General features: G+C 31.5%; 1 protein-coding gene across 5 annotated transcripts in view; it reads left to right on the top strand.

Annotated features, from left to right (window-relative positions):
• The first annotated feature begins 1895 nt into the window (after positions 1-1895).
• The window catches only part of Zmynd8 (Zinc finger MYND-type containing 8), a 36987-nt gene continuing 24618 nt past the window's right edge, over positions 1896-14264 (top strand). Inside the window, exons 1-5 of one of the 5 annotated variants that reach the window (XM_072520884.1) lie at positions 1896-2257; positions 2325-2392; positions 3080-3684; positions 11740-11912; positions 11971-12055. In XM_072520884.1, coding sequence (XP_072376985.1) covers positions 3097-3684; positions 11740-11912; positions 11971-12055 — 846 coding nt within the window. In that variant the 5' untranslated portion in view covers positions 1896-2257; positions 2325-2392; positions 3080-3096. Of the gene's footprint in view, positions 2491-3079; positions 3685-9907; positions 9964-11739; positions 11913-11970; positions 12056-14264 lie in introns of those variants that run through there. The other 4 variants (XM_072520882.1, XM_072520883.1, XM_072520881.1 and 1 more) reach the window with 4 other exon arrangements.

The following is a 14264-nucleotide window of genomic DNA, read 5'->3' as shown; positions in this document are numbered from 1 at the left end:
ATTAAGTACATTTTTATTTTACTTTTTGAAGTTCGCCCTTAATTTTTTTCTTGTATTTTGTTAGTATTCATTTAAGTTTGAAACCAAAAAAAGTTATAATTGTTTTCCTTATTTTAATAAACTTGTATTCAAAATATGTTTTGTTGAATTGAAATAAAGTTAAGAATTATTTTATTAAGTCTGGGCGCAGCACCTAAATCAGCATCGGGCGGCGCCGGCACTGGTTCCGAGTACCATTCTGCAATTGTCGCATCTCTCAGATTTCGCCCATTCCATTTTTTTCTATCCATCTGGTGTTTGAAATTCTAGCCCTCAATGTTGAGATCACTAGGCAATGATCTGAGTCTATGTTTGCGACTCTATAACTTCTGCAGTTTATTACGTCTGTTCCATGCCTTGAATCTATTGGCCATGCCTTGAATCATATGTGATCAATCTTACTCTTTGTTCTTCCATCAGGAGTGGTCCAGGTTACCTTGTGTCTGTTCTTGTGTTTAAAATAGGTGCCAGCGGCTGTCATATTCAGTGCTGCTGCTAAGTTTATCAGTCGTAATCCATTGCTTGCGGTGATTGGTTTTGTTATTTCATTGCCTAACTTTATTTGCACGTCTGTTTTTTTATATAGTCTTACATTCACCCATTTCTCTCTAACGCACATTTTTCTCATTGCTTCACATAGTCGTTTCCTTGCTTTTATTCTAGGGTATATATTATTAGGTATCAATACTTTCTTCTGTTCTGAACTCTTCCAAAGCGTGAGCCAAACTTTGAACTTTATCCACAGACTGGCACAGATTAATTCCCTCTGCGTTTTACTCACCACTACGACGAATTGTGAATGAGATGCATTATCTCTAACGCTATAATAAAATTAAAAGCTACATAAAATTAATTTTCCTTTCGATTCCATTATAGCTTTAAGACAATCCATAAAAATCTCTAAACTTTTCTGCCACAGTGTGTGAGTTCACAATTATTGTGAGTATGTGAGTGGGGTAAAAATTGATTTTGGGTGAGACTTGTCTCTTAACCGTTCATAAGAATCAATTTTATCAAGTATTTTTATATTTTTAGAAGATTAATACCTCATTTCAGCGCCCCTTCTAAATCTCGTCTGGGTGCCTAGGCACCCACGGTAAATATGTCTATGATTGTGACTATCAAAATCCACAAAAACAAATCTGCTTTTCTGACATGTAAAGTTTTTTAACTGGAAATACAAAATGCTACTTTTGACAACAAAAATTTCGATATCGTTGTGACATATTTTATTATCGGATATTACAACAATATTCCCTTTCCGCAGAGTGGCGCCTCCATATTAGGTATTTGGTGTTCGATAATAAGTTGCATTCCCTCAATATTTGTTTTACGAGCTAATGAGTCGAGATGAATTATCTGTGTACCTACACAATATATCACATTTTGAAAAGTTTAAACAAAAGATATTATTTATTGCATGTTATGCCCTCGATGTTTATGGTGATCAATATTAAGGTAGGCTCTGAGAAGACCATCAGTTGGTTTAGTTTTTTGTTTGATTCGGCGGGGAAAGGATTGGCCCTCTAAAGGACGTTTTCAGGATGCAGGTGGGATGCACCAGTGACATTGTCACCGCTGATATATTGCTACGTGCTTTGCGGTTGCTTATGTGTTCTCTTATTATTTACTATGATAGACTCATTGTAATAACTTATGACAGTGAAATAGACAACTACATGTATACCACTTGCTATGCTATGTGTATAAAGAGTTGCCTAGACGTAGAAGCTAGAAGTAACATATATGACAAGATATCCACACTGTAATGCGATTCTAAAAGGTGATTATCCTTTGTGAATGTATGATGTACAACGTTGCCACTTGTTAAAGGAATATGCCATCTAGTGGTGAACGTTACTGTTGCTATAATGAACTGTACTATTTTTAATTGAAGTAGATACACTCAAATATGTTGTATATATTTTCGTAAGATAAAGTGGAAATACCGAATCGGCTTTTTTGATACCCGCATTTTACAGAAATATTCTATACAAAATGGAAAAAAGTTGTAAAATGTTAGAGGTTATGGTAAATTTCTAGAGCAGACACCGTTCGTACATACAAATAAATACAGAATTTCTCCGCTAGAGAGGCAACAAACACCTGAAGCAGCAACTAGAATTGCACTACGCCGTGTTCTGTTAATTTTATAGCTTGTTACTCATTGAACTTATCATATTATACAAACAGTATATTTTTAGCATTCCAATTAAATGTAAGTAAAATATGCCAGTCGATTTTATGGTTGCATGTACATATCAAAATTAATATAAGGATTATAGGCTCAAAAGAATGGTTACCAATATTTACACTGCAAGACTACTGAGAGTTTAACTTTTTGCCGAACGTAGTAAGTAAGCTATAGAATAGTTCCCAAGATATGTAGAATTTACTAACAAGTGTTAAACAGAAGTATATGTAACCAGAGAAGCTAAGTGAATAAATTAAGTAAGTAGTTATCATAACTATTTATAATACACTAGATTTATTAGTTCTGAAGTTTCCATTAATGCATTTCTAACACATTTTTAACTTATTCATCAACCTATCAACAATAGCAGAGTATAATTTTACTTTCTTGTTTACCTATATCCACAGCTGAACATTCATTAAGAAAAACACTCAAAAGATCTCATATCCATTTCTAAATCAAAGTTATCAGTAGTCCCTTCACATTTTAGATGTATTATGAGTGGTTGATTTGAAAGTATGTTTACTATGGAAGTCATGAAGTTTACATATTACATTATTTTGGGTATTGGAAATGCAACTAAGTAATGTTCACTATTAATGTAGTAGTTTTCAGAACGTATTCATTTAAGTACATTCATAATTGTTGTATGTTATGTATACATCCATTTTATGTAGAGTTTTTTCAACACATCTTCATTCAATATGTATGTTCAAAAATATAAACGTTTATACACCATAATCCATAATACATTACAAATCTTTAGTAGATCCTAACAATTTGTCTTATTTGTATAGATATTATTTAACAATCAATTATTTCTAAATCTTGTATTTACTTTTTCAGATAAGAACATATTCAAAATGTCTGAACCTGGTTCAAATTCTGTGGACAATGATACAAACACCAATGATTACAATATAGATAATTCAGATCCTCCATACACACCAAATAGTGACATGAGTACTGACACTGACAATTCAGATAGTTCCAAGCAATCAGAATCATCTGTGAATAGTTCAATCTCAGAGGATAATCAAGTATCCTTTGACAAACAGATAGACGAAACTTCAGATCAAACGAACTTGAATAAGTCAAGAGAACTTAAATCCATACTAGCTTTATCTAAAGAAGCTAATTTGAAAACTGATATATCATATAAAAGGAAAAAAGACTTAAAAGTTTTGTCAAGAGGGACTTTTGTGTATTCTGCTCCGAAGAGACCCATAAGAATGTCATCAGATAGAAAAGATAGTAGTATTAAATTTCCTGTTACAGCTGAAACTGAACTAGAGGACTCACATGAATCTGATGCAAAGTCTGATAGTGATAGTCATAGTGTTATAAAGAGAAAAAGAGATACTTCGAATGAAAGTAAAGAAAGAGCTTTATCAGAGGAGAGTGATAGAAGGGGTAAAAAAGGTCTAATAGCTGATTACAAAGTTTTTAAGGTGGGTATAATGTATTTTTTTATTTTTCCAGCAGTAACTATACTTATTGATGTATATTTATTACAACAGTCATATATATTTTTTTTAATTTTGTAGTTATTTTATTTTTGTTTATTGTTTTCCTTTATTTGTTGTATATCGATCACATCAAATTTTTTAATTAATTTGGCAAATGGTGTATTAGCCTATTTTATGGTAAGCTTTTACACTATTTAGGTAAGTTACACTATTTTGGTTAATCAGGCTATCAGTTGTCCTTACATCAATTTCTTTTTTTTTGTTTTTTGATTTGCTTTTTTGGGAAATTTTTGTTTAGTTTATTAGTATTTCCTTCAAACTTTCTACTATATATTTCTTGTTTCTGTTCAATATATCAACAGTTGAGGGGTAAAATGTGTTAAGCTAGGTATTCACTCTACACTAGAGTGGTTTTAAAATTAAAATTATAAGTTTTTTTATTATTTACATTTTTTTTTTTTTGATAATATACAAAATGATTGAAAAGTTACTAATACAGTATTACTTATGAAATTATAATATAGAAACTAAATGTGAAAAAAAATTTTTGTTTATGTTTTATTTTTCAAGTACACAAATGACATGCAGGGCTTTGTTATTTAAAGAAAAGCTATAAACAGTAGTTTTGTATGAATAAGAACTTATACTCAAAGTAAAAAATAGTTATAAGTAATGCATTTGAAGTTTAAAAACCATCAACATGAACTGTGGATTACCAAGTTATCTGTAAAGATCCGAAAATAAGATTCTTTGGTATCACTTGACCACAGATGCACTTAAGTAAATTTTTTTCACTTGAAATACAACAGACAAAAGTACATTAAGAGAAAGTAATCTAAATTGGATACATTTCGGGATATTGAATATTCTTATATACAAATGTTTCGAAACTTTGAAAATTTACAAATAGACTCACAACAACACTGTAACTCTAGGGTTTTAACAGACTGTGCTACTGTTTAATAGTGAATTGAGCATATTCAGATTATTATCAAGTATTGTTTGTTACTACCTTTTCCCCAGTTCCAACTGTCTAGTAAATTTAGTAATCATTTCTACTACTAAATTTGCTGTTTGTTAAATTTTTGCTGTCTGACAGTGGCTCATAGCCAATATTTAAACAAAAAAATATTCACATATATTCAAAATATACAGGGTGGTCCTTAAGTAATTGTACAAAAAGAAACAGTAGATTCTACACCTTAAAATATTACGATTTAAGCCAAATTGCTTAAATAAAATGTTGATATTAAGAAAGATACAGGGTGTTAAAGTGCAAATTTAAAATTTTATTTTTCGCTATAACTTTCATGTTTGTAAACATTTATGTATAAAAATTTACAACTGGGTACTTTTAAATATGAGAAATTATAATTTGATCCATACTTTGATGTAACTGATAGAGGGCGCCACCTATGTGGTATAAATTTGCACCTAACTTTTTTGTTCTTTGAGTTACCTGTATTTGTGACAAAAAATGTTAAAGATACATTATTTTAACAAAAAAAAGTATACACATAAATAACTTAAAAACTTAACAGTTTTCGAGATAATCGCATTTTACAAATCAGCTGCATAATTCTGATTTAAGGCAATTACTCCAGGCAACGAAGGAAAAATAGACAAAAACATTAATAAACCTAAATTTTGGTATAAAATACCTTTATGTTACCTTAAATAGTTAACAAAATATTAAATAAAATAAATATATCAGCAGGATAATTAATAATAGGATTTAACAAAAAACAGAATAATAGGATTTTACATCAAACATTTCACATTTTATGTTAAAAGTCATAATCAAAACATTTTGTTTACAAACCAAATTAAGAAATAGTTAAACTAAATAACATAACTTTTTGTCAAAGTAAGTGTTCGATATCTCCACCATTTTCTTTAATTCATTTGTCAATATATTCCATAAAAGATCGTCTCATATTAAATAGCATCATTGGTTCTAAAGAAACTGCTGCAGTATTTATTTCTTCCCATAGTGGGTTACGAATGTTTATGGGATTCTTATATACACGTTGTTTTAATACTCCCCATACACCAAAATCAAGCGGAATAAATTCTGGTCTCCGTGGTGGCTATAATGTATAATGGATGAATATATTTTTTTGGATACATATCCAAATCTTATGGTATATTATGGAACTACATCTTATTTGTCGCAGAGGTTAACTAATGTATTAAACTGTGATGTATTTCATTCATTGGTTACTTATATACACATGGAATAATCTATCGATGACACTAATTATTTATATGATTACATTACAGCTTACGAGTAACTCTAATTACATCTCGAACAAATGGACTATTATGATTAACTAACGAACTAATATTATGTTGAACTAAATTTCCTGTGTTTACTATATTTATAGCAATATCGATTATTAGGCCAACGATGATGTTTTTGTATAAATGATTAGTCTTTAAGGTTAGATTTTGTAGCAAAAGTATTATCAAACAAGACACATATGTGTTATTCAATACATGTGCTTTAGTTTCTAATTGTCCTAATAAAAATGGGTAAACAATTTACGTAATGAATAATAGGGATTCTTTTGGGATTTTTTATAAATTAAATAATTATATCAATATCTCACCACCTTGCCAAGTAATATGACTGCCACGGCCATTCCAACGTTCAGAAAAGTGATATTTAAGTATGTTCTCACTGCCTTCTCTCTAGAATGTGGTGGTGTAGCATCTTACATAAACCACATATTTTGGGTTTTCAGTATTTTACAATAGGGAAAAAGTAATAGAATGCCAGTAGGTATAGAACCGATATAAAAGGGAAATTGTAAACATGACGACGGCCAACGTCTGAATACAGACACGGCACCTAAAGAAGAAGATGAAAAATATTTTCTCCAATAAGACTTTTGGCAGCCATAACAAAAATGTTGTAATGTTACATTATCATCTATGAGTTGTTTTAATAAGAATAAACTATGAATTATGCCTATCTACAGGTATTCAGTGCTTTACCGCACAAATATCACGCAAGTTGGCTTAAATCGTAATATTTTAAAGTGCAGAATCTACGGTTTCTATTTGTACAATTACTTAAGGACCACCCTGTATATATTCAAAATAAATCTGTAAAAAAGTTTTTAATGAAAATTCATGAATATACACAATATTCATAATTATTCTTTTTTTTTCAATTAAAGTTTCAGTTTAAATTCAATTATTATGTTTAATAAACCTTTATTTCGAAAATTTTACTAAATATGTGAATATGTAAATTTACTAATATATGAAGGTATACAGTGAATATGTGTTTTATATTGGTATAAATTTAAACTGCACTGGAACAACCTTCCTGTGATCCAGAATGCTGCAACTCTCCACAAACTGTGGATGACATCACTTATCCTTATATAAGAAAATAAATTCAAAAATGTATCTATGGTTTTAGAAATTGCTGTTGAAATACATCTGTTAGAAATTTCTAAGGCTGCAGCGAAAAATATTTTACATACTCTTATCTTTTCTCCATTTTTTTTTTCAAAAAAAAAGCGTTATTAAAATTTCTTATCTTGTTCACTTGTACTGGGTATCTATACCGTGGTTGAATTTTTTACAAGGACCGGGTAATAAAAGCTCTTTGTTTATCTATGTCTTCCAGTGCCCAATATTTCTGAAAAATGGTGATTCTTTCCTGTTCCACAAATTTATTGAAACATCTCAATCGACATTTAGTATTACAAGGAGGACAGACGTTTCAGCCACTTACTTCTATATATTTTTTAAAGATTTATGTGGTTTACCATTATTCCTCAATATTTTTGCTTGATTTCTCTTCCATTGTCCTGGAGTTGCTTTCTGTTTTCGGTTTTTAGGCTTCTGGTTCTTTTCTGGTGAATTCGCGGTTATCCTCTGATGTGGATAAAGACTGAGAAGCACAAAAATCTGGTTCAGCATCACAATCATTGAATTCTGAATAGGAAGTTTTGCTACTACTCGAGCTACCGTCCTCTGTTACTGTTTGTTTGTCAGCTTGCCTGTTTTCTAATGTATAAGTTTTTTTAGAAATGCAACTGAAAAATATATAGGTATAATAAGTACTTATATTACAATAATTGTTACCAATTGATGCAGTTGTGAATATAGCACTATCTCTGAGAGAAATTCTGCAATACTTCCCCTTCATCAATTTGACCAGTTTCTAAAATAAAATGGAATTAAAAATTAAAATTAAGTACCAGTTTTTCAAAAAGTTAAAAAACCCTACTTTTTCTACCACTTTTTAATAACCTACCTAATGTTTCCCATTGATTCATCCTGTTCTCGAGGATTCTCACTGAGAGTGGCATGTTTGTCAGCGAATATTTGGGACTAATCACATAATACAATAGCGACACTTCTGTCATCTTACGCCCTAATATGGAATTATGAGTTGTGCCGGTATTGATGCTGAAAAGAATGTGTATTTTAACGTTTACACCTGTTCCTAGTCCAAAACAAGTGTTTTTTGAGTTGTGCCACTATTGCAGCTAGTGAACTACATATTTAATTGCTATTTGATTAAAAAAACTGGTGCTTAGTTAAAATATTAGAACAGTGTTATAAGAAACTACGTTTGATATATATATATATATATATATATATATATATATATATATATATATATATATATATATATATATATATACCCGGTATTTAGGCGGCACACGCCCTTCCGGTAGGGATCTATGGAGGAGTATCACCGAGCCGCAAGCCCTTACCTCTTGCCGTACTGCTCCACCATAGGCCGATCAGATACCAGCATATTCCAGACTAAGCCGCAGATTCATTTAGAATTTTAAACTGCTGCGTTAGCCTTTTTGTTTTCTGTTCACCGAGCTGGGGATTGAACTGACATCTCTCGCATTGAAGCGAAGGAGAAGCCAGCCGCCCAGCCCGCTTGGCTATCCGATCGACGTTTGATCAAATGACATAATAAAGACAAATAGAATTATGAAACACATATCAATTGACTTCTAAAAAATTGAGCTAGATAGTATAAAAATCTCCATCTTAACTAATATATTGCTTATGCTCTTTTGCCATTTAACTGTTGACAGTTTGATATTTTCTTCAATAGGTTCCATTTATTTAATCAGTTTTTTAATCAATAATTTACTCTATTCTTTGTTATTTCTTTCTTATATTTTTAGTTTTTTACTGATTCACCCCTAACTTGATTTCTAAAACTAAACTTAAATTTATGTTGATCTGAATTAGTCATATGCTGTTTGAAGTGCTATCTCCGTTACGCAGGTTAGCAATTGACATGGTCACTCTAACTTTCGTTCTAAAGAATTGTTTTGTGGGAAAAAGATATTTATTTGTTATTATATATTTATTTATTATATATTTATCCATCTTGTGTCGCTTATTCCCAGTATATCACTCTTTAATATGCGTATCCCCTGCTGTATTTTTATTTGATATCCAAATTCTGAGATTTTTGTGTATGTTTAATAGTTAGGGAGTTTTGTCGAATCCTTGCCAAATCTGAGTATCTATGAACCATGATTAGTAAGTTGCTGCTTGTCATTGTGTTCAGTGATAACTATTAGTAGGATAATATAATAAGGTGGTTTCCCCTTGCATTTATCATCACTATAACAACACCTTTTTCTGGATCCAACTACTGCTTTGTGAAACATAATCATAAGGTTTGTTCAGGTCTTGACTATGTTCAGTTTTGAGACCCCCAGCTGCCACTGCTCGGTTTGCTTACATTATCTGAGTATCATCCATTAGTTTAACCACAGTATATTGCTTTATACAGAATTCTTAGCAAATTCATCCAAAAATTTTGCTTATCACTGACATAGTAAAAAGTGTTAAATTATTTGCAATTAAACAGATATTATACATCCTTGTCTGATTTCTTCGAGAATTTATAGTTCCTTGAGTTTTTGACTGTGTGGCAGTATTTTCAAATAATTCCCCTATATTTCAAAACCTTTATCATTTTTTTTTATCTTTTTTATCTTTTTTTTTTATTTTATATTGATTTCTTTTTTTTTTAATATTATTTCCTGTAAGAATATTTTATTTCACCATTATTTTTATTAATTTTAATGGAACACTCTGTATTAATACTATATAATCAGGAAATTAATAAAGTACTTCAAATTCGTTATATACCTGTTTAGACATGACATATGAGGTTATCATTTTTATTAAAATGTCACTCTGACAAACCAATTCTTGGACTAGAACAATATTAGAATTAGCATTATGGAAAATTCGGTAAATTGTTACTTTTAAATTACTAATCCCATTATTTAAATGTATTTATAAATGTTTTCATATATCCAACAAAATATTTTTAAAGGCAGGTACAAAATGCTGATTATTTTTGGTTTTCAATCAATATTTTTTATTATACTGTTGAAAGTTTTTAAAATAGTTTTATCAAAGCTATATATTTTTTATATAAAGTATAACTTTATTTATATGTCAGAGATATTCAGAAAGTAGCAACAAAACATCATCATCATCATTTTGTCTTTAGAATCCTATGTGGTTTCTAGCCTGAAGAATTTCCCTGGTGCTTTCTATCCATCGCCGTTGTCTCCCAAGCGGGTATGCTCATATTTCCCAAGTCTTCGTCGATATTTTCAAGGAATCATCATCTTCCCCTATGGTCAATGAATCCATCAAGGAGATATACATACACCATTGTCATTCACTGCTCCATAAATTCTTCTCATTACTTTCTTCTCAAAGTACCTTAACATGTTTTCATTACTTTTTATTAGGGTAAAAGTATCTGAGCAGTGTATTAGGACTGAAGAATATTACCTTTCTTAATATATATTCGACGATTCGAAAAGGGGACTGAGCTCAAAAGAATACCTTTATTTCATTACGATTTATGCATCCATATTATTTTATTGATGTATCCATCATGAGGGGAAATTAGGCCTTCAAACGCCGCGCTGGTCAACCGTGTTGCTGAGTTTTAGAGTGTGTAGTAGAAGGAAATATAGTGACTCACCCTCGGAAACCTAATAGCCATTCGGGGTCGGAAGAAACAAGAGCTAGCCAAGAGAGGCTGATATAAAAGATTTGTAAAGTTGAAAAAGAGTAAAATGTGAAGGCCCTTATGATCCACCAGGTGCGTTTCATGTGCCAAGTGTATGAGTATTGATACACTTTGTGTTCCCGCTCATACCTCGGGATGATGACTACAGACTGTATGGCTCGTCCAGCATGCCATAGCATGGAGGATAGGGAGCACGTCATTTTTACAATGTAGATACCTCTACTCCATGACAAGGAGAAACAGTGAAAATGATCCGTGTGGGTCACAGGGCGATGGAGCGTGCTATTTTGGACGTTTTAATACGAAACAAGATTCCAAACCGCCAGCTACGACGAAGATTAGGAGTGGCTGATGCTGTAGAGAGAATAGCAACACTGAAGTGGAACTGAGCAGGTCACGTGGCTCGAATTATGGGGATGATCTATGTCCAGCAGTTGATAAGCGAAGATTAAATGATGATGATGATGATTATTTTATTATAAGTTGTTGTAACGACATTCAGGACTCTGCATTGGTTCGTCTTTGCCTTGATTTTTTTCCCATTGTTGTATTAAAATAGTTGTTGAAAATTAAAAAGTTTTAATGGTATGTGTCAAGTGGTATTTTTTATTATTTCTGGATATATTTGGGGTTGAGATTAATGCACTCTTATAGTTTGAACACAAGTTTTTGTATGCACCTTCTTCTCTGCATTTTAAAAGTACTGTTTCTGAAAGAACTGTCTAGCTAGGAACTCTTTTTCTTTAGTGCAAAGATAATAATCTGAAGGTGTCACTTCAGGTAGGTTTTATGATAAGTCACAATTTTCCAATCAAGCACAAGGTGTACATGTGTTACATATACACAAGGAGTGGCACACCACAAGTTAGAATTCTGTCCCTTTGTCTCTTTGTTTCTCATGAGAGCCAAATTTGCAAGAACTAACAACAAAATTTTGTGCTTAGATGTGCTAAATCTTTTATTTTTATAATTTTTAGCCCAATAAAGATTCTTTTTGTTGGCGATGTCATCGAGACGGTGTGAATATCGATTGTGAAACCTGCCCCAGGACTTTTCACCACAAATGTCTAAAACAATCGATAACTGATGATGAGCATTGGCCATGTCCAGAGTGTGTAGGCGTATTAAGAGCCGAAAGCAGTCAAACAAGGTAAATTTGACTTTAAAACTTAATAAAACGGGGTCATCTTATCAAATGTGTTTTTTAGGATCAAATCTATGAAAGGGATGCCTATATCACATCTAAGTAGCCTTCTTGATTTTGCTTTAAAAAGAATGATACAATGTCAAGGGGTAAGTTAAATTCTTTATATATTGCAGAGAAATCTTGTTAATCTATGAATTGTGGTGTTTTTTTTTTAATTAAGAAAGATAAAATAGCTCGTGCTAAAATTAACGGTATTATATAGATTTGCATAGAAAGAAAAGTCTGCAAGTGATGGTTCAATATTTTAAAAGTTTGGTTATTCTGGGATAGAGCAATGGAGGTTTGAAAACGCAACATCTTGTATATTAGTCTATAATAACTATATTTTAAGGCCAATTTGTCTATATTGTAACGTTTATTTTAATTTATTTACAGTATTCTAACACTAACACTAAAATCACAATTAATTTATAACATTTATTTACTTAACTCTACAAATTTATTTCCCGACTGACTTTCTACAATTTAATTTCCTAAATATGGTGCGCCTATGCTTCCAGAAACCTCACGATGCCGCTGGAGCACCGAACAACGCTGGAGCTCCTACAACTTGATCGTCGATCGAACTCGTGCATCCTCGAGTATTTTCTATCAGTGGCGTTGCAAGGCTATCATAACAATATACAAGCTCAAATTTATATTGAAGTAAAATATTATTTATATCTCTATTTTTAAAAATTTCCTCTTACGAGGCATAATCGTATTTATGTGTTCATTAGTAGGATCCTACCGTTACTCTAGACTCCCTCCTCGTTTAACCAGGTTTGGGACCAACAACAATCAGTAAAGAAGTAGAATCATCTGCCAGATTAGAAATCGATAGCGTTAACATTGAACAAGTAATGGAAAGAAAATATCTTGAAATTACACTGTTCAGATATGCAGAGCTGGAGTGAAAAGTGAGAGAAAGAATATAAGAAACAAGACGTGACAGCCACAACATAAAGGCTATTATTGTAAATGGCGGAGATGAGAATACTGCGAAGAAAAACAGGAAATATGCTGAGTGGGTAAAAAGCAATATAAATCACCAAATGGTATAAGTATCAGTTGACCGCTCAAAAGATGAAGTGACAGCTTGGCATAAAGGTATCAAACCACCAATGAACAAGAGAATTAGTTGTAAAGAAGAAAAGGAAGAATTCTTTTATACATCTGTATATGTACATACCAAAGTAAAAGCAAACGGGACCCAAATCAACACAAGTTAATAGAAGGAAATGAGTAAGTTTCTCGTGTATATAACTTTTTGATGCCATACAGTCCAATATTGACATTCCCTAATGTCATCAAACATCAACATTGTAATGAAGCCATTATAGTCTAAGATCCCACTGCAGGATCACTACGTTCATAACGTAGTTAATCAAACTCACATTTTTATATGCAATTAAATTTATGGGACTACATTGATAATAGGTTGCCAGTCAAAAAGTGGCCGCAAATATTTTTAATGAATAATAATTAATAGTAATTAATTTTTAAGCCAAAATTTTATTTCGTTCATTTATTTTTTAAATAAAATACGATGCTCATGACGTATATGCATGTTTTTTATATCAAATTAAAGCTTTTTTTTAATATGATAACATAAAGTTGCCTGAGTAAAAATGGTCGCAAATTAGGGTTGCCATCTGTTAAAAACGCGTGGTATCAAAGATATAGTAAAAGACAGCTAGCGTGCAACGCTATTGATTTGAAGTGTCAGTTGAAGAGTTTTTAAAGCATGCGTCGATAGATATACATATTATCACTGGTCAAACCAGTGTCGTTGCACGCTAAATGTATTTTGCTTCATCTTTGATACCTCACTTTTTAACAGCAGGCAACCCGAATTTGCGACGATTTTTGCCAGCAACCTTATATGAACCACTTATTTGAGAAACCCCATAAGTCACAAAACTAAAACTTTCGGAAAGCAAGAAAAAACTGTGAGGAAAATACGAAGATTTCTACATGTTGAAAACTGACCTAATTCCATTTATACTCTGTTTCTTGACTTCTTCACTCCAATATTAAAAAAGATTGAGAATAAGCTCAAACTAGATTGACTTGTGGTATTTCTCAAATAAATTGTTCAGCGTCACCTGAAACTAAACTTTATAAGGAATTAAAATGAAACAAAATACACATAGGTAGTAATGTAATTTATATTAAAAAATACAAAAAATATTATTACAACTCAAAAAAAAACGAAAAGTGTGATCATTTATCTTCTTCGGGTATATTATTGGTCGTTGTGGGCTAGTTGAACAATTCATTATAACTAGCGGACCAACTCGACATCGAGTTTTT

The sequence above is a fragment of the Diabrotica undecimpunctata genome, chromosome 1 (genome assembly GCF_040954645.1).
Source record: "Diabrotica undecimpunctata isolate CICGRU chromosome 1, icDiaUnde3, whole genome shotgun sequence".
NCBI lineage: Eukaryota > Metazoa > Arthropoda > Insecta > Coleoptera > Chrysomelidae > Diabrotica > Diabrotica undecimpunctata.
Note: the sequence above shows the minus strand (reverse complement) of the source record. Positions and strands in the feature narration are given on the sequence as shown.